The 24730-nt window shown below is 36.9% G+C and overlaps 2 protein-coding genes across 23 annotated transcripts; both read left to right on the top strand.

Annotated features, from left to right (window-relative positions):
• The first annotated feature begins 2167 nt into the window (after positions 1 to 2167).
• Positions 2168 to 8378, top strand: LOC131236316 (uncharacterized). 5 transcript variants are annotated; one of them, XM_058233425.1, is made up of 7 exons: positions 2168 to 2236; positions 2672 to 3227; positions 3372 to 3409; positions 4231 to 4294; positions 4771 to 4899; positions 5287 to 5352; positions 5790 to 6281. In XM_058233425.1, exons 2-7 carry the CDS (start codon positions 2982 to 2984, stop codon positions 5991 to 5993), a joined length of 747 nt encoding a protein of 248 aa, XP_058089408.1. In that variant the 5' UTR covers positions 2168 to 2236; positions 2672 to 2981; the 3' UTR covers positions 5994 to 6281. The 5 variants fall into 5 exon arrangements, 4 of the variants coding, with proteins under 4 accessions (XP_058089408.1, XP_058089409.1, XP_058089410.1 ...); XM_058233426.1 differs by lacking the exons at positions 2168 to 2236; positions 5790 to 6281 and adding an exon at positions 8136 to 8378 and having other exon boundaries at positions 2243 to 3227; XM_058233427.1 differs by lacking the exons at positions 2168 to 2236; positions 5287 to 5352; positions 5790 to 6281 and adding an exon at positions 8136 to 8378 and having other exon boundaries at positions 2243 to 3227.
• A 10627-nt stretch (positions 8379 to 19005) lies between these two features.
• Positions 19006 to 23044, top strand: LOC131236318 (dynamin-related protein 3A-like). 18 transcript variants are annotated; one of them, XM_058233444.1, is made up of 6 exons: positions 19006 to 19130; positions 19661 to 19713; positions 19873 to 19928; positions 20234 to 20326; positions 21608 to 21674; positions 22709 to 23044. In XM_058233444.1, the coding sequence occupies exons 1-5, from the start codon at positions 19045 to 19047 to the stop codon at positions 21617 to 21619; spliced, it is 300 nt and encodes a 99-aa protein (XP_058089427.1). In that variant the 5' UTR covers positions 19006 to 19044; the 3' UTR covers positions 21620 to 21674; positions 22709 to 23044. The 18 variants fall into 18 exon arrangements, 16 of the variants coding, with proteins under 16 accessions (XP_058089427.1, XP_058089426.1, XP_058089425.1 ...); XM_058233443.1 differs by having other exon boundaries at positions 22668 to 23044; XM_058233442.1 differs by having other exon boundaries at positions 22234 to 23044.
• Positions 23045 to 24730: the final 1686 nt, after the last annotated feature.

The following is a 24730-nucleotide window of genomic DNA, read 5'->3' as shown; positions in this document are numbered from 1 at the left end:
CTGAATCTGTTCATTCTCTATTGATTTGTACAAAAATTTCACACATTTTTGTTACATTAATTTCCTGCGATTTTGAACTTCTTTTGAAATTTCCACAAAAATTTCCAAATGAAGCTCTCTGCCCGCTTCAAGGAGAAGGCAAAATCTACACCATCGGATCAGGCCCTTGTGATTGATATTACGCAGTTTGGGTATGTCAAGCTCCTCGGCAAGGGGATGCTACCGGAGGGGCGGCCAGTCGTTGTGAAGGAGAAGCTAGTGTCAAAGACCACGGAGAAGAAGATCAAGGAGGCTGGCAGGGCCGTCATGCTCACCGCTTGATCTATGGGGACCAGTCGATGAATTGTAGGTTTTGATTTCAGATCTTTTTTTTCTTTTTTTTTTTTAATGGGATATGGATACTTTGGGATATTTTGAGTTTCATGAAAGTACCATTTTGCACTTAGTAGGCTTTTTGTTCTTTGGTGAAATATTCATTATATATCGTCTTTGGTATTTGATCTGCTTAAATTCATTTATTTAGTGACTGATTTGTTGGTTTGGACCTGAGATTTTTTTATTATTTATTTTTTTAACATACATGCATAAAGTCTCTCACAGTCTGACCATTCCAATTGTAGATATACATGTATATGTCTTACATAAGCACATAGGCTGCCGACTCTAATAACATAAATGCATAAAGTGTCTCTTACTCCGAGCATTTCAAATAATGTATATATGCATGCATGTATGTACGCATGCATGCATATGTATATAAGCATAAGAAAGGATTAGCAAGCTAGATGAGGTTAGTTTGGCGTTGAGGGACAAAAATGACATTATTACTCCCATCAGACCTCAAAAGCTTCACAAGATGAGGATCCACATTTAAAGCTGCTTCCAGAAGTTATGGTGATAGAGCTCTGAACAGTGATGTCTTCCCACCAAAATGACTGAACACAGGCAGTGGACTAGAGATGACAGAAAACCATTCCAACCCTTCACCATCTGCAATTGAATATGAAGGGTACAGTTCTGCTATATGCGGTAGTATTAAAGATTTAGTTAAAGATTCATACATGTAGTAGCCAGATCTATTGGTGATTTCAGATTTACATCTATTGACTGTTTCATATCTACATCTTCTCTTTGTAGGTTGATGCTTGATCGATCTGGTAAAATGGCTTATTCATTTGGTAGCCTCTTTATCATGTCTTAATGTGCTCTTTCTTTCTTTATTATTATTATTATTATTATTATTTTGTCTTAACTCTCCCTTAGCATTAGAAAAAAAAAATGCAGGGGAGTTGTTTGTTAAAATGCCAAAGAGATGTGATTTTACGGAAAATTGTGCTTGATCTATGTAGTCATTAGCCATTTATTGAGTAAAATGGTTTAAGTGAGTATGAAGAGATCATGGTGAGACTACTGAGCCCAATGCAAATGTACGCGTTGCTGGAGATTGGATGTGCTTTGTCATGCATGCCCAATACATGGTGTTATTGCACCTTGCAGGCATCCTCAAATCCACCCAATTTTTTTGAGACTTTTTATATAGTCTTATCTGAGTGTTGAATGGCTGCAAGCTGATATCACAAAAGCTTGAAATCATTTATGTTAGAGGTTGAAAGTGGTTCAGATGCCTTTCTTACATGTTCAGTCTATTGGAAATGTAAGTGGGTGTTTCAATTGTTGCAAGTTGGTCTTGCGAAGAGCTGTTCTAAGTACTTGGTAATATATTAATGGATGGTGAAATTTTTGCAAGATTGAGGTTAGATTCGGCCATTCAGCAAAGAACTGGTCTTTGGTAAATTCACAATACATATCTTGCATAATTTTTTTTTTCCTGCATCAATTTTCTCATAAGATGTTGCTTCTTGTGCAACAGATTCTGTACGTGCATGTTTCCATTTTCACCAAGACACTAAGAATAAAAGACAAACAACAGATGATTGTCTCTGTAACAGCCAAAAAGTTAGAGTGCCACCAATTTTATGGTTAGTAGTAGTAAAGGTGGAAATGGAAGGCAGAGATGTGGATAGAAATTTAAAATAAACATGTTACTTACAAGGAGAATGAAATCATACCTTACCAAGTTGGCTAGTTGTGGCCAGTAGTACATTACATTTATGTTTATTTTGGATTACAAAGAAATCATACCTTTGTACTCTTATTAAGGTCAATGCATTACAAATTTCAGGTCTACATTATAGGAGGAGACGGAACCCAGAAGGGGGCGTTTGTAATATATGAGGTGACTAAATGAAACCAATAAACATTTCCATTCTTCTGTTTCTATTATTAGCTCGAGAGATGCTGCATATGAAGAGATTAGTTTGTTGTATATTTCCCAATTTGGAAATCATTTGGTTACACTGCAAATTGAAATCATTTGGTTACCCTGCTTTGAATTTGCTTGCAAATTATTACGTGTCCTAGGTTGAAGAACAGAAGGTTAATGGTGATGCGTTCCAGATGTTCAATGAAATGCCAAAGGGAGATATGCATACCAAATGTTTGATGTAATAACTAATAGAAACTTGGTTTTTTCTTGTTGTTTGTGCTTCATGTGATTCCAACTCTATACCAAAGAAAGAACAATTAGCATGTTCTTTTTTGGCAGTATTGGACATTTTAGTTGCGACCTTGCTTTGCATCCTCTAATGCTTTTATTTACTGTTTAGTGCAGGGATGTGTGCTCAACGTGGCAAAGTAGGCATCTTCAAGAATGATGGGAAAAACTGATGCAGGCTAATGCAAGGGGTTCTGGCATAGTTGATGTAAGCTGAAGCAGGGGGTTCTGGCATAGGATGAGAATTGGATGTAGGAAATTCGCTTCTATTTTTTTTTTTTTTTATCGTAAAAATCTGTGTGAATTTTCTGCTCATGGGATTTTTTCTACTTGAAAGAAAGGGAGTTTGGAATTTTAAGTTGCCAGAAGTGCCCTTATGAAGGGTTTAATGCCTTTTCAGTAACTGTTTAATGCCCGTCTCACTTAAATGATATTGAATAAAGAAAATCAGAGATACTTTCTTAGGCATTCCACAAGGACCTATCGTGCATATTGGAGCCACTGTGCAGTATTTTGCTCCTTTGCTTACTCAACAAGTCTGTTAGATCATGAGGGGCCTTTTTTCTTCCACTATGCAGTATTCTGCTTATTCAAGGTCGATTCAGGTGTATTGGAAACTGGAATATTTATATTCATTGGTTTTGGATGCTTTGGAGTTCATTTCTCAAAAGAGGTTTGAATTCTGACTGTTGTTCTGCTTCCTTTGTCATATTCAATTAGGTGCAAATTTATAGAAGGATTTCAAACATTTATTTTAATAATTCATTGGATATTGTTTAGTGGAATTCATCCTTTTATTTGTTATTTCTGGTGCAAGGTGTCGACCCAAGAATCAAGGTGGAGGTTTGGCCAAGAGTAAGATTTTCACTTGGGGCATCTTTAGTGTAACCCAACTGTTCAGATCTTGCAATTTTTAAAAATGAAATCTTGTTTATAGCCTTTTCTAATATCTTCAGTAAATGCCTCTCATCTTATATATTTTTTTGGCTAGTAATTATCTTTCTACAATAAGTAATAACAAATCATATGTGAATTCATGATCTAGTCACTTGACACAGGCATCAAACTTTTGACATCACTAATCTAGTCACTTGGAGAAGTGTAGCAGCCTCTGCAAATTTGGGAATCTTGTACTCCAGCTGCTGCAGAGAATTCTATCAAGCTATTTCCACCATTGTCTTTAATGCAACCACCCACCCTGAGAAACGGGCAAACATCAAAATCCAACATGCTGCCATTTATTGTTTGCCAATGTGGATTTTGACATGTGCGCCCAACATGACAATTTTTAAATGTATGGAGTGTTGTTCAAGTTACATTGCCTTGTTTACCTCTGTAACTCAAAGACTCATGTTTAGCACCATTATTTCTTTTTCTGTATTGCATCCAAGCTTGTTTCCATAAGTGGCATGTCTCAAATGTTTTTGATTATCAGGCATCTACTTTCTGGATGCCTTTCTGTTTGAAGGACTTTATCCTTGAGCCCTTGTTTTCTCCTAAAGTCCATTTTTTAATTTTCAGCACTCTTGAACAGACCAATTTCCAGGCCTGCTAGTTTTTTTTAGATACATGAAACAGTAGAGTTCCCCATTCCTTGTTTTGGTAGCAGAGATATTAGGGACAACTGAACTGCGTGGCACAGTGAATTTTAATTCCTTGTTTCCCTTCTTCTATAGCGACAGGGAATACATGATAGGTCGCTGGATTTGGGAGTCAGGAAGAAATTATTGTGTGATGAAGGTAAGATAGGGCATATGGTTTTTAAATTGCATATGATTGAGAGTATCAGTCTCCAATTCTTTTTGTATCTTTATATTGGTAATAGGTATACTAATGCTTAGTAGGCATAGGCAGTTAATGAAATCGAGAATGGCTAATGCCATTTATCAAGAAATATTTGTTGCAGCAAGCTCTTATAGTTTTTCAGAAATGAACTGATCAAAAGGATATATGGAATAATCCTCAAAAAAGCAAACTTGTTACCTTTCAAGTACATTGGGCTTTGCCAGCCCTTGCTGGATCTTCTTTGTGCCCACCAAATGCTAGGAAATAGATGGACATTTTATAGCAGAGGACTGCTCCATTAATAGCCTCACTCTCCATTCCTAGTTAATAAAAGCATATGAGCATGCTGAAAACCAAAATGATGAATAATCTTTTTCCCCCCTATTTTTGTTATTATTCTTGTGTTTATTTGATTGTTCATTTTGTTACAGACAGCTAAAGGCGCAAAGATATTTAGTGCTGCAGTAGCTGCCACCATTGATAGTCAACAAACTGGGAAAGATGGTGAAGAAAAGCTGAAAATGCATACACACTCTTACTGCTGCTTAGATCATGCTCAGGTTTGTCTTGGATCGGTTGGTTTATTTATTTAGGATGAAGTGGAAGTTTGTTTACTGAAATAAATGGTCTCTCTCCTTTAGCTTACTTCATTGAGAAACAAATTCCATGGTGGTTGATAAAAGTCTATTGGGTGTGGCTAGTCTTGCTCTATTTGCGTTGTTTATAACAGTGGGGTGTGTGTACTAAGGTGCTAACCAAAAAAAAGTCCTGCTCTATTTGTTGTTGCCTCTTATTATTTATATCTTGAAAGGATATTGTCCTGGTTTCTCACCTTCCATGAAGTTGTTGTCGCTGATGTCAAATGTTTTAGAATTTTACTTTTTGGATGCCAGTTCGGACACTGCCCTGCGTATTTCATTCTGATGAGATTCTTTCTCCTTTGGCAGTTGAAACCAGTTAGTGTGGTCATCGATTTCACTGACCCATCAATGGTTTATGACAATGTGAAACAGGTTGGTTTTGTTTAGAACTAAGAACTTGAACTTGTCATGTGGCATGCTATTAACATATACTCACAGAGATAGGAATTTCCTGAATAATCCACCATTCAATATACATTGTGCTATGTAGTTGTTTGATTCGGTGACTTCCAATCGCGGGAATTTCCCGTGTCTTGAATTACCTTGATTTTTTTCTTTATTTTTCTTATTTTATTATATTGCAATATGTCGATTGATGTCATTTCATCATTGATACGATTGTGGCCCACAACATAGAATAAGAAATCCCATTTGATATCTTCTATCAATTTAACAAAAGCCCTAAAAATCCAAAATCGTAAATCACAATTTCAATAAAACCCAAATGGCAGAATCCACAACAGTGAGCAGTTCTGTGTATTGGTGATTCGGGTTACACTTTTCTAATGTTTCGGGCAATCTTTATGCAGCAAAATGAGGATAGTGTGAGTTTTGATTGCAATGGAGCCTTTGGACATGAGGATCCGAATTCACAAGCAAGCTTGGAAGATCTTTGTTGCTCACATCTTGTAAAGACAAGTTTCCTAGTAGACTTTTTACATTCATTTTATGTGCATTACACTATCTGTGATTATGTTCTGTTGTGGAAGCCATTGATTCGTGTTTCTACATGAAATTCAAGTTGTCCTAGTGATCCATGAAGGTATACGATATCATACAGCCTAGTTTTGAAAGCTGCAAACAGAGAAACAATTAGATATGCTTCACCTCAATGTGTAGTTGGATTAGAGTTAGCAATATCTAGTCAAGAACTTAATAGAATGATAGAATTTAGTGCTAGGGTCATGATAACCAAAAGTTTGGTCATTCTTGTATTTGGTGAGCCATTTCCCCCCATTTCCTAATGTGTTAACAATGATATAGCGGAAGCCATGCGAGCTATCAACTTTGACGTCATTTGATACAGTATTTGATTTTTTTCCCCCATTTCCTAATGTGTTAACAATGCAAAAACAGGTCAGCCCAGATCTTTATGGAGGTAACAACACAAGGCTCGTCACTTATTAGACTGTAAGTTTATACTTCTTTCATTTTTTAAAAATCTTTTATTGCCCTTTATTATGATTCATTTTTCCTTTACAAGTGATGAGCTCTCTTAAATGACATGGGACAATTCTCAGCTGATCCTTTTAACACCTAGCCTTATACTTTAGACTTCGAGATTTAAAGTGAGCAATTGACATTCTTGCATAATGGTCATGCAAGCAACATTTTCTTGAAAAAGCTATTCCAAAAATGTTTATTTGTAATTACTCTTTTGTCAACTAATTTTGACTGGAATTATATTGAGGGAAGTTTTAGGAAAGGGCAACACACAGAGAGGATTCCCATATTATATTTTAATGGCATATTTCAAAGGTCAAGTTAAAAAAAAAAAAAAAAAAGTGGTTGCATACTGCTTGCTGCTTCTCTGTTTTGATATTTACTAATTTGGGAGCTTCTTTCTTATCCAAGTACAATTACAGGATTGGGGTGGATGCTCTAAATATTAAATTGTGAAACTTGTCCAACAGGCATTAATTACAATTCAGTGTGTTCATTTTAAAATCCTTTCCATTAGTATCACAATTTGGGCTATACACCTAGAAAAGGAGCTTGAAGCAAATGAAAGAAATCTTGCGGAAAAGCTTATCAAATTCGAATAGAAAATGAGGCTAAACAGAAATGCCACACAGACAAATCTTTGGGTTCTTCAGTGGGCTTTCATACAGGATCTGTTGAGAGGACTGCAGTCCCTGGTAAATCTTCTACCAATGCCACCATGAGGACAGGCTTATGTTTGGTGTTTGTGCATTAAGATGGATGCTTTAGTCTGAAATGTCTTTCCAGGTCCATCGAACCAAGGAATTTTGGGGGATGTTCTTTCACCGAGTGGAAGGCAAGCTCATACCAGTGATGGACATTCTCAAACCATATTTGAGAAAGAAAACCATGAAGCCAGCCTTTCTCAAATTGAAGGTTGCTTCAAAGAGCAAACTCATCCATGGGGTAAGGATTATTTTCATGTTGGCTGCAGTATGGCTGAATTCTTGTGTTTGTTTACTTGGGTCAATCAGTACTAAGAGTTTGAATTGCTTCTGAAACATGGAACTAACATTATAATCACATACTTTGAAAATTAGTCGATCCACATCTAGAAGATAATGAATTTCTGCAATTCTAATTCTTTGATTTTATTGTTCATGTGCTCATGAAGGCTAGGCTTAAGTGAATGTGTCTGGCTGAGGTGGGAAGATGAAGAAGAACAAATTTTGTTTTCCGGTTGTTTTATTGACTGGAAAATCTGACTTATCCCAAAGGAAGTGGGAATGGATATGTGATTTGTTTCAGTGAATTGTATCTGAAATCTGAACAGTGATGGCCCGAAGGGTCGGGCCAGTCCTGCTATTTTTGGTGATTTGTATAGCGCCCTATGGTTCTGCTGTAGCGGAACCTGAGAAGGAAGTCAATTGTAATGATATTTCCTTATATTACAATGTGGAAGTGGCCTTCAAGTTGCAGTTATGTTCCTTCCAACCTAAAAGGTATTGCTATTGCAATTTGGTGCTCTGCCCCTTAATGTGAATGCTATAGAAGTAGAATTTGACCATTTCTGTTTTATTTGATTAGCTATTGCAATTTAGTTTGGTAGCACATCCACACACATCTATGACCTTCCTGGCATAAATCCAAATTGATTTTCTTGTACATTTGTCTCATGCTTTAACCTTTTGCTTGATCACTCTCTCCAAACATTTGTACTATTATAATTGCAGGATTCTAGTTGTAGCAAGTGTTTGCCATTTGTTGGGAGAATCCTATAAAGTTGCTGGGGTGTGTATAACAAAAGGCATCCAGAGTGAAGACTGATGGGAAAGAGATTGAAGAAACCCTCTCACCTATTTTTGTAAATTTTTTCGTAATGGAAATTTCAAGATTGTAGAAATTGGATATGAAAATTAATTTCTAATGTGGAACAACTCTTAAAAGTATAGGATGCACAAAGGATAGTCTTTGTTTTTTCTTATGTTTTTCTTTGGATTAATCTCTATTTTGATGGAATGCAAACCCTAAATTTCGTGTTTATCAAGGTTTGAAATTGTTCTTAAAATTCCGATCTAAAATGTGACCATTGGCAACATTAAGAACGGTTTAAAAACGTTCCTAAAATTTTGTTCACATCCAAAGAATCTGGTGTCCTTTGCATTCCATAATGGCGAGTTGCAAGCACCAGATTTTGATGATGTTGCGGTAATGAAGTTAGAAAGTAAAATGCTTGACTCGGTTTTATGTCCAACGTGGAGAAAATGCTTAAATTAGTTAGAAAGAGTGAAATTAAATAAAATGATGTCCAAGTCCAACCGGTTGCATCACAAGGTAAGGTCCACCCAACGGACAAAGGTCGACGCACCATGAGGAAATTAGCCTTATTTACTCATCATGTGGGCCATACCATGAAAATAATTTCTAGCCATAAATAATAACATACCAACATGGTTCAGTCGATGAGTTGATATGGCAGATTTTTGCACAAGTTGACCTTGTAATGAGGCCAACCTATTGGATGGATTGAATGTGGCACATACACGAAAGGTTGGAAGTTATACACTAGGTGGACCTTAACGCAACCAATCGGACTTGAGACTCAAATAAAATAAAATGATCACACAAACGAAGAGTGGAACAGGCTAAAGCTTACCTCCATCTTGCAATCTCTCTCTCTCTCTCTCTCTCTCTCTCTCTAGATGTGGGGAAGTGAATATAACTAGGAAATCCGAAGGTAGTTCTGTGCATTTTATAACCGTGGAGTGGCAAAACGTGAACAATCATATTCTCTAGTACAAGTAAGTTACAACACGTATTATTTAGGATTTTTACAAATTAGTACATCGTTAATACAATATTTACATTCTGTTGCCTTTTTAAATTCAGTTTTCATTAAGATACCTCATTAATCAAGTTATTGCCAGACAGGTACCTTTTGTTAGTTTTTCTTGACTTCCATTGTAATTTTTCTTAAAATAACAAAAATGCCCACCAATTGGACTTGCATAGGAAAATTAAAAACATAGTTAGATGGAAAGGGGATGGCCTCCCACCACGCCTACATCATAATCCGTCGCGGCAGGGGCTGTGTGGAGCCAACCGTGATATATGGGTTTCATCCACACTGTCCATCCATTTTTACGGTTCATTTTAGGGTATGAGCTCCAAAATTAGGTAGATCAAGGCTCTAGTGGACCACACCACAGGATGCAATGGTGATAATGACACCCACTCTTGAAACCTTCCAAGGAGCCACTGTGATGTTCATTTTCATCCACCCTATTCATAAGGCCACATAATCCTAGATGAAGGTTAAAAAACACATTTCAGCTTGATCTAAAACTTTTGTAACCCCTAAAAAGTTTTCAATGGTAGATGTTTAATCCCCAATGTATGGTCCACTTGAGCCTTTTAACTCACTCACTTTTTGGGTTGTATCTAAAATGATTTGGCTAAATGGATGGACGGCGTGGATAAAAATCTCATATGTCACTATGGCCCCACCGAGCCCTGTGTGAGGAAGTCTGCTTTCAGTTGGATGTAATTATCACCGGTGTTTGAAGTATCGGTATCGCTGCAAATTACGCTAGCCAGGGATACGGAAACAATATCGATATCGCTGATAACCGAAAATGCGGGGAAACACGGGTAAAATAGTGGAATTTTCAGTGAAACTTTAGGAGATGTTAAAATGTAGATATTTGCATATTTAAAAATAAAAAATTGCAAAAAGAATGAATACGTAAGAAGTTTCCATTTAATGGGGCCTTAAAAGCATGTGTTATTGTAAGAAATCGGTCAAACCATCCCATCCGGCCTATTTAACCATCCAACCATCCATCCAAACATCCATCGATATTGCAAAATATCAACAACACATGATATTTTACCAAAAAATTATCAACAATTGAAAATAAAAAGAGATATTGTGGTCTCAATATTGCGCATGTTGCGATATCGATAAGATCGAGATATTATCAATATTATCAATGACAATTTGAACACTACATACAACCATGTGCCCAGGAAAAAAAATTGAAATAAATTTTTTTCTAATAAACAAAATTTTGATGATATCAATATGTTGGCGATATTATTGAAATATCGTCGATACACTTATGATATAAGCATTACCTAGAATTTACATTATTGAAAATATTGGCGATGCATTGGCGATATTGATGCATTGGCAATACAAGCAACACCTAGAATTTACATAGTTGAAAATATTAGCGATTATATTAGCAATATTGATACATTGGTGATACATTGCTAATACCTGGAATTTCTAATACTACCAGTGTTATTGATATCGCTACCAGTGTTATCGGTATCGCTGGGCTGGAGATAATGATAATATCGGAGATATTTTGATAATATCAGAGATAATTCGAACACTGATTATCACTAATGAAGTATAATTATCAAGAAAATCCTAAGAAAAAACAAAATCCCAAAGTGTTTTTCCAAAGGCAGATTGCTTAGGGATGTGGTTAAATGTCGGTGATATGTGGGCCCACCATGATGTATGTGTTTTATCCATGCCATCCATCCATTTTTCGAAATCATTTTAGGGCATGACCCTAAAAATGAGGCAGATCCAAATCTCAGGGGACCACACAGCAGGAAACAGTGGTGATTGAGCGAGAATGTACGCATTTCTTCCTTGTAACCAGCTGGTTCTGCAGAGAATGTACGCATATGAAATAACACTTTGTTGAATAATATCATTAAACACTTGGCGAGCAGCATTAAGATAAAAAATAACCGACTCACTGAGCTGAGTCAATTCGAGTTGAGGTTCGAGCCAAGTTCAGTCAAGCTCGGGCAAGCCTGAATTCGTTTTGAAATATTTTTGATCTCCAAAAACTAGCTGGACTCGGTCGGAATCCAATTTCGAGCTGAGTCAACTCGAGCGAGCTGACCGAGCTAACTCGACTCGTGTATAGCTCTATACGCAATCCACTTCCTTAACCTGAAGTGACAGCAATGCCTTTAACTTAGATGCAGTTTGCATGCCGTGCTAAGTGGGCCCTTATCCACAATGTCCATTCGTTTCGCGGTGTCATAAGCATGAGCTGAAAATGACGCAGATCCAAATCTCAGGTGGACCACACCATAAGAATAGTGGTGATTCAACGACCATCCTAAAAACTTCTTTGGGGGCTACAAAAGTTTTGGATCAAGCTGTACTTGTGTTTTCTGTTCATCCAGGTCTGCGTGACCAGGTTAGATGGAAAATAAATATTACGGTGGGCCTTAGGAAGTTTTTAATGGTGGGTGTTCAATCACCATTGTTTCCCATATTGTGGTCCACCAGAGACTTGAATTTGCCTTCTTTTTAGGTTCATGCCCAGAAATGATCTTGAAAAATGGATGGACGCCATGGATAAAACACATACATTATGGTGGGCCCACATAGCACCGACCCGTGGCCACGTCCCAATGCAATCTGCGTAAAAAAAAAAAAAAAGGTCGGATTTTTTAAAAGTATTTTCTCTATAATTACACCTACCGGCTGAAATTACATCTACCTACTTTTTTTAATTTTCTTATGGAGTCTCTGGTGGGCATCTTTGTTATTCTAGGAAAAATTATAACACAAGTTGAGGAAAACTAACCGAAAGTACCCATTAACAATAACTTGATTAATGAGGTATCCTAATGATAAGATAATTTGAAAAGGTACTAGAATGTAAATGCTGTATTAATGAGGTACTAATTTGTAAAAATCACTATTATCTATACGGGGATTACACGCCACCACATGTCCCAATGTGGAACACAGGTGCAAATCCAAGCCGTCCATCTGCTGTGTCTAACTGTGTAGATGATATGGCCTAGAAATTAGACTGGGCTCCACCAATGAGGTGGGCCACACTACTATAAATAGGGAGGTATGGTTTACATTAATGTAGGCAGGTTTGTTTCAGTTGATCATTTGTTTCTTAATCTGTGAGATCTACCTGATTTGTGGACATTACTTCTTGGGCCATGGCATCTTTGTAAAGGGGGACCCACCTGATGGCCGATCGGATCTTTTATGCCAGCAAAGATGGTCCATCGTGTGCATGCGTGTGGGTTTAGCAAACTTTTACTTATTTATTTATTTTAATTTTTTTTGTGTACTGTACGTGTGGGTTGAGCAAAGCTTTTATTTATCTATTTTTTGTGTACTGTGCGTGTGGGTTCAACAAAGCTCATTGAAGGAAAGAATAGCATTACTTGGGCATAGTGTTCTACAACTGCCATAGTTTTCGATTTGCTTGTTTTTAGACAAAGGTAGTCGACTGAGCATCAAAGCATGCAAGGGAGTGTAACCATCTCACCCATGCAAAAGATGGGCCCCACGGGGACGATTACCTCTCTTGAAGGTGAGGCTGATCAACTCACTCGGTGAGTTAGGCTTCTATGATGAATTAGGCAATTAACTATCATTGATGCCGGTTGGAGGACGCATGGAAGCAACCTCGAGTTACAATCAAACAATAAGAGATCGAACAAACCAAGCTCATGGAAAATATAATGTTCTGCGTGGAATTAAAAACCACGGCACAAAGCGACAGTGAATATGCTATGATAATCAATGTTATAAGAGATACGTGAGCTTACCGATATAAGAAGATACCCGATTAATACAAAAAACCTACCTTTGAACTCCCTTTGCTCACAAAAAGCCCCAAGTACATTTTCAATACCCTAATCCTTGATTACAAATCCTTTAAAAGGATTAAAATGAATTAGGAAACAAAACCCGCAACTCCGCAAAACTGCACAAGTCGGTCGATGGGAGCTTTGACCAAACAAGTGTCATCAACGACCAATCAATGGGATCCAAGCTATATTCAATCAGTTTAATTTGGACAAAAAAAAAATAAATAAATAAAAATTCTAATGAGTAAAGGCCAAAATGCAAGATTTTCTCAATGTGATGAGTGGGCTGTCAATTGGATCAACAACTGCTTGATGGGATCGAGTGGTCTGTCAATACCATCGATGGACCCTGTTATAGACAAATTAAAGACATTTGACAACAATCTCCATCATGTCTTTAATTATCACGAATCACAACTCCAAGGTTCATCTTTAATTGTCTCCATCATAGCTCTACCATCGTTGTCATCTTCCCTAATGGTAGGGTTTGTGTAACGCCCTGAAAATCGGGGGTCGAGTAAAAGTCCAACTCCCGAGTTCCAACGCATCACTTATGCAACATATTTAATGATGATTGAATGTTGTCTATATTAGTGCATAAAACATGAATAAGAATAAGCCAAATTAGCAAAACATAATCCAGAGACAGTTGTAATACGCAAGCGGAAGACTGGAACGAATATATATAACTTTACAATCAGTGTAAGTCCCCAAAGTATGTATGCATTGCCAGGTCAACAATTACATGCATTGTTTCAAAATACAACTACCAAAAATAAACCCTTTGTCCTCGTCGATCCGGATGGCCTAAGCGAAACCCCCGAAGAACTGCATATATGAGAACTCGTCCTGATCATCATAGAAATCAGGCTCCGCCTCCTGAGTCGCATCATCATCTGCAACTAAGACAGAGTCTGGTGGGTGTTCAGAACACCGTCCCAGAACGTGGGAGTGAGTGATCAACTCAGTGGAACAATAAAGCAAAGGTTAACATGTTATCAATTCAGTCAAGCAGTAATGATAACGCAATACAAGCAAACATCCCTAAGTACTGTGATTAATGCAAGAATGATATGAATAATGATGCATGCCCTCGCCTACGCTCCCTCAGCGACTTCATCTTACGATCGCGCATGAAACACTGCCACAGTGCTTGACCTGCTACGCCAAACGCACACGTAATGCGGTGCATGAGCGTGATTACCAAGTTCTTATTAGTCCTTTTCATACAGCAGGATTGGGAAGCTAAGGTACCTCCCTTATATCAATTCCCAAACAATGATCCATTCTAGGGTCGTCAATCCTAGTAAATCTCATACGATGATATGGTTCTAGGTCGCTGCAAAGGGCTCGTCACCTTATCAGTGCAGGCCTAGTGTACTCTTGTTGCTACGTAAGGGCTCGTCGCCTCTACGCAGTCTTAGTGTACGCTCGAGGTCACTACAAAGGGCTCGTCACCTTATCAGTGTAGGCCGACAGCTCGAATACAGTGTCCCATACCACCGTATTTGGCTCACGAGTTTGGGTTGCTCACTGGTCACTACGGGGAGGCTCGTCACCCCAGCGTAGGCCGACAGCTCGACCACGGTGTCCCATACCACCATGCCCGGCTCATGAGTCTTAGCGGATCGAGGTACCAAGGTTTTAAAGGGTTTTCACTGGTGAGTTTGGTACCTTAGATTCAAGCAGTAGTGTCCATACATGGTGAACATATAATAGGGCCGATCGGGTTACTTGACGAGCTCAATTAGTATGAGCGCATGTTGAGTTGATTGACATGAAGTCCGTGAGCACTCCGTGTGGCCTAACCACTGCCGACAACCCAAGTACGGCTCAGATTCATCGATCACGTCCTATGTGGCGAGACAACCTCAGCCACCATATCAGGACTTGTTACCGATTGCCTGGACTATTCCGTAGTCCCAAACACATTCAATTATAACAGATACTCATACAAGCAAATCAGAACAGTAATGGATCAACAATTCCAATCATACAAGCATGTGAGCATTTGATGGATTTCAACTTAAACATGAATTCACACATAAGCAGTGTCTAAGTTAAACAGACAAAGAATGTAAGTTGCATGGAGGAAATCATACACATCATTAAGGTAGTTGAGAATCTCTTCTCAACGCCCATATAAAGTACAATATATTACACACTTGTTCATTCAGACATTTCTACAAACACTTAGACTACATATTCCAACATACATGACGTATGTTGGTGATAGCACATATTAGGACAAATCCTTTCGCCAAGGAGTTGTTACACATACAACTAGCACAAACACACGACAATTAATCATGGCAAACACATGTTCATATTTCATACGTATACGATACTTTCTACATATACATGGAATACACAAATCTCAATATAGTTCATATATATCAGAAACGCAATACAAACATCGCATTTTGCATGTGAAATTGCACCCACATCAATAATAAACCATTAACCGACATTGAAAGCCTTGAAAACCATAACCTATACGTTTATAGTCCGCACCTTTCGCCGGTAGACTTGTAATGAACTCAGTTTAAAGCTAAGTCTTTGTCTACGGCAGATTTGGCAACCTATAGGATAAATTAGGTTAGCTATTTGATAACCTACACTATCAAAAATCCTAAAACGGATTAGGGTTAGGTTTCCTTACCCAATAGTGGAATGGAATTCGCCGGAATAGCGATGTAGATGCGATAGCTAAGGCCGAGGAGCAATGGGATCGAATCCCAGGAAGATCTTCCAACCCTCACTCTTACTTCCTCTCTTTTCCTTTCTCTTTTCTCTTCTCTCTCTCCTAGGGTTTCTCAAATTCGTATGGGATATGAGAGAGGGGGTTTAAGGTCCTTATATAGGCCCAGGTTTGATGGAAATGGCCCCAGGGCCAAGGTATACTTAGGTTATATCCAAATACGGACCGTTCCGGTCCAACGGAGCACTTCTGGTGGCCCCTTTTCCACGTGCGGTCGGACTTAAGCTCCTTGCCCATGGATCTAGGTTAGGCTGAGTTTTCGTTCCGATTGGATTCACAGATCAGCCGTGGCGGACCAGTTTCAGTTCAACGGTCATGGTCACTCGATCAGGGCCACAAGTACATCGACATGTGAGGGACATTTCTCCTGATCCGAGGGTGTATTTGGGTCAGATTCTGACGGTCTGAATCCTTATATTTGGCCCGCAAGCGACACGACTCAGATTACTTAAATTTAAATTTTATTCTTAAATATTTTCACGTTTCTCACCCTCTTCACTCCGAGCTCAAGTTGTGCATTTCTAGACACAATTAGGGGTTGATTTCCGAGAGGGTTGTCAAGTCTAGTAGTGCGATCATATCCGTCTAGTTTCAGGGTAATCGGACTTTCGACGTGCGGTCCAGGTCCGATACGGAGTTTCGGTGTGCTCCCGAGAGCAACCAGGTTTAAGGACGGATTCTAGATTTCAGGGTAATGTAGCGTCAATGATTCTGCACGTTTTGGATCTTGTAGATCATATTTAAAGTGATTAGTGCTAATTTCATAAGCACTCTAGTTTAGCACTTGCTAATATTAACCTAATTTCTAAAGGATTTGGTCCTCGATAATTTCTGTCTGAGGTGGTACTCGGGTCTTTGTACGGATTTTTTCGAGACATTACACATAATCCTTTCAAGCCCAAAAAAGTCGCACATAACTTGAACTTCTTTATAGGAACTACCTTTGTAAGCATGTCTGTCAATCTTGAAAAATATACTAAAAACAACTTGTTTCTCCATACACACACACACACACACACACACACACATTTAGCCTTTTCTTGAGAGTTCTTTCTAATCATGTATTTGTATGCCGAATAATTATAAGATGTTAGACTTGAAGATATTAAGGTCCAAGATGAAATTGTTCTCGGTGAAATTCATTTGGTCTGGAATAGAAATAGCAAAGAACTCAACTGATAAATTCTTCAGGTCCTGTTTGGCAGACACCTAAAAATGATTTCATCTCATTTTATTAACACTAATAATGTATTAGAGAATTTGATCTCTAATACATAAGTACTGTTAACATGAAGTCATTATGCATTAGAGATTTTCATCTCTTTCAAGGACCATCCTACTATTTTGATCATGCAAACTAAAAATCAGGCCAATCCAACCATTAGGTGGGCCACACCATAAAAATGTGTATTGGTCCTCACACTAGTGGATTCAGATCTTGATAATTCCACAAAATGTGTATTGGCGTCTCTGATTATGAATTTGGATTAAACTGAATCTTTTGCAAATGTGCTTATTTACAAGTGATTATTAATAACATGTTTGTTGTGTACAATGTGTTCATAGTTCACCTTACATTTGTTTATTTATTGACTCAAAAAAAAAATAAAAAATCACATGACATTTGATCTACATATCGTATTTGACTCAATCTCACTGTTCAATCGCTGTTTGGTTTTCCAGGCTTCTGGATCGATGTTGCATTATTCCAACAGGACAACAATTGAGGCATATCAAGCAGATTAAGCAATCCACTCTAATGCCCTGCATGTCCACAAGCACTGTGTTGAATGGTATATCTTGTTTGAAATTGGTTTTCAATAATTATGATAAAGCATATTTGAATGCACAATTGGCTGATTCCATCATACTTATTCATCATTATATTGCACAATTGGCCGATGGCCCGAACCATTACCATTACATAACTGTTTTTTAATACCTTGGTTGGTCCCCACCATGAATAGACCATACTCCAAAAAGCATGCATATTGGAAGCTGAAACCTGTAAAATCCAACCTTACGCCTTTTATCTTCTCATGTTGTTAATGATCTGATTTTTGAGTTGTGTATGTTATGCAGAGATTGCTACCACTGTCTTCTCATGTTGTTAATGATCTGATTTTTGAGTTTGCTCTTAAGTTGTACATTTGGATGCTCATTTGAATTGAATCATTATAACTCAATTAGATATATATGAAACAATGAAATGGGCAGAATTATTTCATTTCATAATTATCTCAAACCCACATTTGGAACCACATGTCTATTGAGTTGGACTTGAAACGATCTGAATTGTTAGTTAGGGCTGGCCCATGGGTTATGAACGGCAGAGGGCTGGCACTACTTTGGTCCTTTCCAATTTTGTTGAATAAAATTATTACAATTGAATTCAGTTGATCTGTTCTTTCTTGCGTACCGAGTAATAGATGTTATGTTTGTGCTTCACAGGTATCCATATGGTCATGAGGAACTTGTTGTTTGTGAGGACGTTGATCAGGCAAGTTTCTGTGGAAATTGCATGAAAACTGTTAAATTGTGTAATGAAATCTGTAAAATTCCTCATCAATGTTTGTTTTTTTTTGTTTTTTTTTGTTTTTTTTTGTTTTGAAGGCTACCTTCCATTTTCTCATATGAAAAGCTGATTGTGCTAGCATTGATAAGTCCATTCAAAATTGTGTTTGTAGGCTTGGACTATTTGGGTCATACACTGCAGTTGGAACCCATATGAAATTTCTCCACATGAATTTATCTCTAGTAGTCCATTTTCCACTATTTTAGGCTACCTGGCATTCTCCAGCAGTCCATTTTCTTCTCATTTTTAATTGCCTGCTGTCGTAAGTTTCAGATTTAGAATTTTCATATTTCTTGCTGCTGCATGTGGCTAGTTTGAAGAACCTGAAAAGTACGACTCTAGATATGTCTTCTGCATTATGCTGAATCATTTTTGAAGCAGTTTCAGGCTTGAAAGATCAAACTACTAGAGAGAGATCGTGGGGATTCGACTAAGGAAGAGGTCATTTCTTATAGAATTGGTTGATATGGAAACTCCTCTCATTGTGCCCCAGCCTCCCCTTACACATTGGTAACATCAAGTCATGCGTGGGGTGCAGTAGTAGAAAAAGCATTTTGGGGCTGCACGTAGAGGACCATGACACTCATTGAATGTGACACATTCTACATCAATATGGTGGTTAGAAATTATTTACTTGCCTTCTTGAAGAATGGTTGTGACACCCACAAGGACAGGAGCAGTAGGCCTATTGAGTTTAAGAAGTGGAGAAGAAGGTGATGAAAAGCATGGAACATAAGTTGACATGACAAACTCTCCTCATATATATATAACATAGTTCTTAAATATAATTTTCCTGAAAAGAGATGGTATGGCATGTACCTGTTGCCAAAGAAACCAAAAGCAGGCCGCAAAAATATTTAAGCGAGCAGGGTGCACGTGTCATTGCACTTATTTTGACGACATGCAATGCAACCTTAAAGTTATTGATCCTCCAAAAATGTGGCCATCTTGTTTTCAGCCGTTCTCTAATCATATGGATAGAATAATTTGATCCATGTAGATCTTTAATTATCTTTATCATTCTTATGTTATTGTGGGCATATTATTAGTTTTACACGTGTCAATGAAAAAAGTTCTTTAAAGTTATTCTTTGAAATAATGTGTTTTACACTTGATCATATATATATATATATATATATTTTTCTCGTGACTCCTCATGTCTACTTTTGAGAACAGTACATGTGTCAATCTCTAAGTTACATGTCTTATATGTGTGGTTTGTTTTTTTCCTTCTAAATTGTCGACCTGACCACATGTTGCAGATATTCTTTAAAGGATGGAGTGAAGTTCTGCCCATTTTGTACTCAACCTTTCTGGGGTTAGCACTAATCTTCTTTAAAGTGCAATGTATGGCATTTGCTAAAGATCTACTTAAACACATAAAGCTGAAGGCGATTTGTTATCATTTCATACCAGTTATTTGCATCATGGGTTGAATGCTCAGATGGGAACTCATTAAATAGTCTGTTTTTGACAGCTTTTTCTTCGATGGTGGAGGGGAAAACGAGGAAATGCCAACATCAAAGCTTTCTGGTGGAGCACAAATTCACTATATTTTTCAATCAATCTTTGTGAAGAGTTTGGAAGTTTGCATCACACTACTTTATGATCTTATCTCCAAGTAATCATTCAAATTTATATAAAATGTTCCTTTCTACTGTGTTAATATATAGTTTCATTGTCAATCTAGTGTAACAAAGTTTTCTCTGCTGGTAACTGTTATTGAACTCTCTTTCTTATCTTTGCATTTGTATGGTAATGTGGCATGCTAGGGACAATTTGTCCGACTTTTACATTGCTACTAGTCCTAGCCTCATGTAATTTGGAACCTCTTTCAGGAAGTGGATCCATGTGATGACTCAACTGATGAAGACATCCGCACCACTATTCAAAATGCTACTGGCCCTAAAAGTGCTTTATTTGTACCAGAGGTGAGTGTTGTAAAGCTTCTTGATTTCCGGGAGTGGACTTCCAAATGATTTGGATAAATCATTCATTTGTTTTGAAATTCTCGGTTGTTTGGTTTCCTGTGTTCTGATAGTTAATAATTAACAAAATCTTTAGGTCCCATTTGGTTTTCATGTAATTAACCAGATTTTGTTGGTGGTTCAGTCCAACTGGTCAGACCTACTTGGTCTATTTTGAAATGTTCTGTTTTTCAACAGATTTACAGGAATCTGTAGATTTTGTTTTCTTTTTGTGATACTTATACTGCAAGTGTTTTTCAAAAGATATGAAATTTGCACTTTGTGATTGAAATTATCTCATTACGTTAAGTTTATTTGAGTAGAAACGAAAATCCAATGAATTGTATTTCAATTATGAAATATTGTACTTGGTTGCCATGGTGATGATTTGTTTGACATGTTGTTCAGGCTCAAGGGGTTTAAAAGGTTGGGTGGTTCTTTGTTATTCTAGCAGACTCTGACGGTACATGCACTTGTACTCTGAAATTGTACATGCATCATGCATGTAATTCAGTTAAGTTCAGACACATTTCAGTTTATTCTTTGTTATGTTTTCCTTTTTTTTTTGGTTAGATATGTGATTATTTTTTTTTATTTTTTATTTTTTTTTATTTTTACAAAGAAGGGTGCCAGATAGTCATTTGAACCAATCATTTTCCTCAAAATTTCAATTAAATAAATATATTTTCAAATGGAGATTAACCACTTTGATAAGAGTAAATTCCATCAGTTACATCGTGTTTAACTTTTAGGTGAAGTTTGAGAAGAGTATATTACATTTTAGTTGAACCTCTAAAAAAAACTTGAAGTAGATGTATTCTTGTTCATGTAAGATGCCTTGTTTTGCATATTTGAATTTACCATACCCGAAGATGATAGATGTGGCGATGCCAGCAAATATGGTCTGTGGGTTGCAAGATGTAGCTTGAAAGGTCAAGGAACCTCTATCCGGTAGCCTCTAGCTGGTTAAACCCTTCAAATTGTGATGTGTCGAACAAAAGGGGTTATGTACATATTATATTGTTGAATGCCTGCTGTGTGAATTGATGGACTATTGCTAGAACTGGAAGCCTATGTATGAAAATCTTCATTTGGCATGCCAAAATAATCCTGAGCATGATAATGAAATCACCCAATGGCACTTTTACAATCAAACCTGCTTTCCATATTTTTTCTTTTTCCTTTTTAATGGTTGTGTTGTGTTAACTAACTAATGATTGGTTCATTTTTATGAACTTATGTCAGCTCAAGGACTAATTAAAAATGTCTGCCATACTGAACTACTAAAACTCTGAAGTTACACTACCATTGAGTAAGCAAACGTTTACAACCTTCTTTCATTATTTTTATTGTACTTCGGTTTTCTATAGAAAGCTGTCATTTATTTTCATGTTGTACAAATTATTCAAGCCATTAAATTTGTTTTTTTTTTTTTTTTTGAAAATGATGAGGTTGGAATTCATAAATATTGATGTCTTCTTGATTTGTTAGAACTCTTTAGCAAGCAACAGCTTATCCTAACATAATGGCTATTTCGATTCCAAGAGTAGTTGAATAACTTGCAATGAACTTTCTACATTCATTCCCAGTGAGATTGGCATGACAAGCTACATTCATTCCAGATTTCGATGATACTTTGTGGTAAGTGTTGATTGATTGCATTTTTATTTCCCATTTGCTTTTGTCTTGATGTGCTGAGTTGTAGATTGCAAGTATTATAGTACCCTATCATTTGTACACATCCCTTGTTTTTAGATCAACTCTTGATTGTTTCTACAAATAGTTTTAGATTAAGATCTATATTAATAACAGATTTTTTATTTTATTTTTGGTATTTGATTTTTTTAGAGACAATCTAAATCTTATTTCAGGTAATTCATTGAGAACTCAGAGGTTTGCTGGCTAGTTTTGAAGCTTAAGATTCAACTATATTAATCATTTCAAGCAGTTTAATCCAAACTATCCAAAGTTTATTTCTTGATCAAACTTTGGTTTATACATTAGTTTGAATGTAATTATTATATTCACAAAAAAAGTGAGAATTAGCTTATATTTTGAAAGATTTAGCTCATATGAGTTGTGAGATTTGGGATATATGTTTTTCGTTAGCATAGATTTAATTATTGTATTAACATTCTTCATAAGATTGCTTTTTAGATGGAGTTGTAATGATCCTTCATGGCCAGGTGGCAACCATGGATTGGATATCATATATACAATCAATTTTTGATGGAAATACAAATTTTATATGTTTGGGATTTGAATGGTAGATCTGATTTTGATTTCTTCCTTTTCTTTTGTGTAGTGATTTATCTCAAGAAGTGAGATTTATAGTGTGTTATGCAGAATTTCGATAAATTGAATGCTTACATGGACAGAAACAAGATCTTCGAAGCTGTGGGCTGTGTTTAGTTCCAATTACAAGCACCTTATCAGTTACTAATGAGATCGGAGCTGATTTTTCGACATCCATGTTCGGAGGAATTTCACAATTTTGAGGAACTGATTGTTGCAATTTAACCAAACCCAATGATATTTAGCATAAATTTAAGTATTGTATCAACGGTCTTCCTAAGATTGCTTTTATATGGAGTTGGGTATCATATATACAATTAATTTTTTATGGAAATACAAATTTTATATGTTTGAGATTTGATTGGTAGATCTGATTTTGATTTCTTCCTTTTCTTCTGTGTAAACTTGTCTTCTCAAATAGGTTGGTTGGTTGGTTTGGGGCTTTGAAGAACATGTTATTGAAATGGGCATTAAGCTAGTTTTGGATGTGTTCATTGGTTAGCCAATTCATTTTCATTTTTGTTTTTAATTTAATGAGAAACGTTGATGGTTTTGGCCGCCGGATATGCTGACGTCTTTGTTCGTTGGAATTAGCTGTCGGAAACACCGACGATTATTACCGTCGAAAACGCGACTTAACAGTCGAAAATGCCAATGGTTTTAGCCGTTGAATAAAGATGGACCAAGCTACTTATGGATGTAACCACAATTAACATCACTACGGTCGGGCTATCGAACACGGGGTCAGAAGTGAATTACGAGTCGGACCAATCTGCGAATCGAGCGAGCTCCCCTTGCAATGATGTGGTGGTGAACCTCTCATTCTAATTCAGTGCTCTCCGAACCGTGCGGGAAGGTTTAACTAAATTGATGCAAATATATTCGAAGTTTATTCATATAATTGAAAATTGTAAGAAGTGTGGAAACACAAGTAATACATTCAAAAGTAAAAAAAGAATTACTAGATTAGGTTATATACGTGTTTGATTTTATGTTTGGATACAAACATTGCAACCGATTTGTGAGAAATTAAAATTTTTTAAATTTTTTTTTTTTTTTCGCAACTCAGCCTGTCTCTTGCAAATCTCAAAATCGAACTCCCAATTAATGATTTTTCATGCAAAACATGAAAAATTATGGATTTGTAATAATTTGACGACTTAACATGATTTACAGAAAAAATGAATGAAAATTGAAAATGCACACCGAATAAAAAATGTGGAATATATCCCATTACTTGTGCATTTCATATCATATAGGTGGGATACACGACATATTGGCCGATATCATTGATATTAAAACAGTGATCACACTCATCTAGCCACATATTATATTAAGATTATTAAAATTATAATGGTACTAACCTGAAATTACTTTCCTATGAACTTTCTCTCTCTTTCTCAATTGTATATAGGATGTTTTTGGGTTAATATTTGGCTTTGAATAAAACTCCTATCACGACAACTTCCTTTAAAGAAAAGGCTGGTTGGGAGGTTGAGAGATATGGAGAGAGAGTTAGAGATATAAAAGGGAGAGGGATTAACAATATAGATAAGATATGAGCTTAAGATTAGATAAAAAGTTAGGAATTATGTTTGGATAAAAGGGAGAAATGAGATATGAAATCTCTTTCAAATTCAAATTAAATTTTTTTCACTGGCATTACATCACTTATGTCTTGAATTGTACTGATTTCTAGGCTCATGGTGAAAATTTTGAGGCAGACCTGGACAAGTTGGATCTTATGCATGTTCGGCAGAAATAGTACTGAAGCTAGGAAAGTCAGGGCTCCCTATGCCTACGCCAGACACGCCAGGCCATAGTGCAGTCCAGATTTCAAGAGTGGTGATTCTTCAACCGTGCGATAAAGGGGGAGCGGATTAGGTGAGACCCCGGATCTGACTTTGAGGTCCACTAGGATGAATCTGACTGCATCCACACTATCCATCCCTATTGAAAGCTCATTTTAATCCCAAGTGGACCATTAAAAGCTTCTTGTGAGCCATAAAAGCTTTGGATCAAGATACTCATGTGGTCTATTCATCTAGGTGTTGGTGACCTTGTCAACAGGTT

The sequence above is a fragment of the Magnolia sinica genome, unplaced genomic scaffold (genome assembly GCF_029962835.1).
Source record: "Magnolia sinica isolate HGM2019 unplaced genomic scaffold, MsV1 ctg360, whole genome shotgun sequence".
NCBI lineage: Eukaryota > Viridiplantae > Streptophyta > Magnoliopsida > Magnoliales > Magnoliaceae > Magnolia > Magnolia sinica.
The sequence above is the reverse complement of the archived record's forward strand: the minus strand, read 5'-3'. Positions and strand labels throughout refer to the sequence as shown.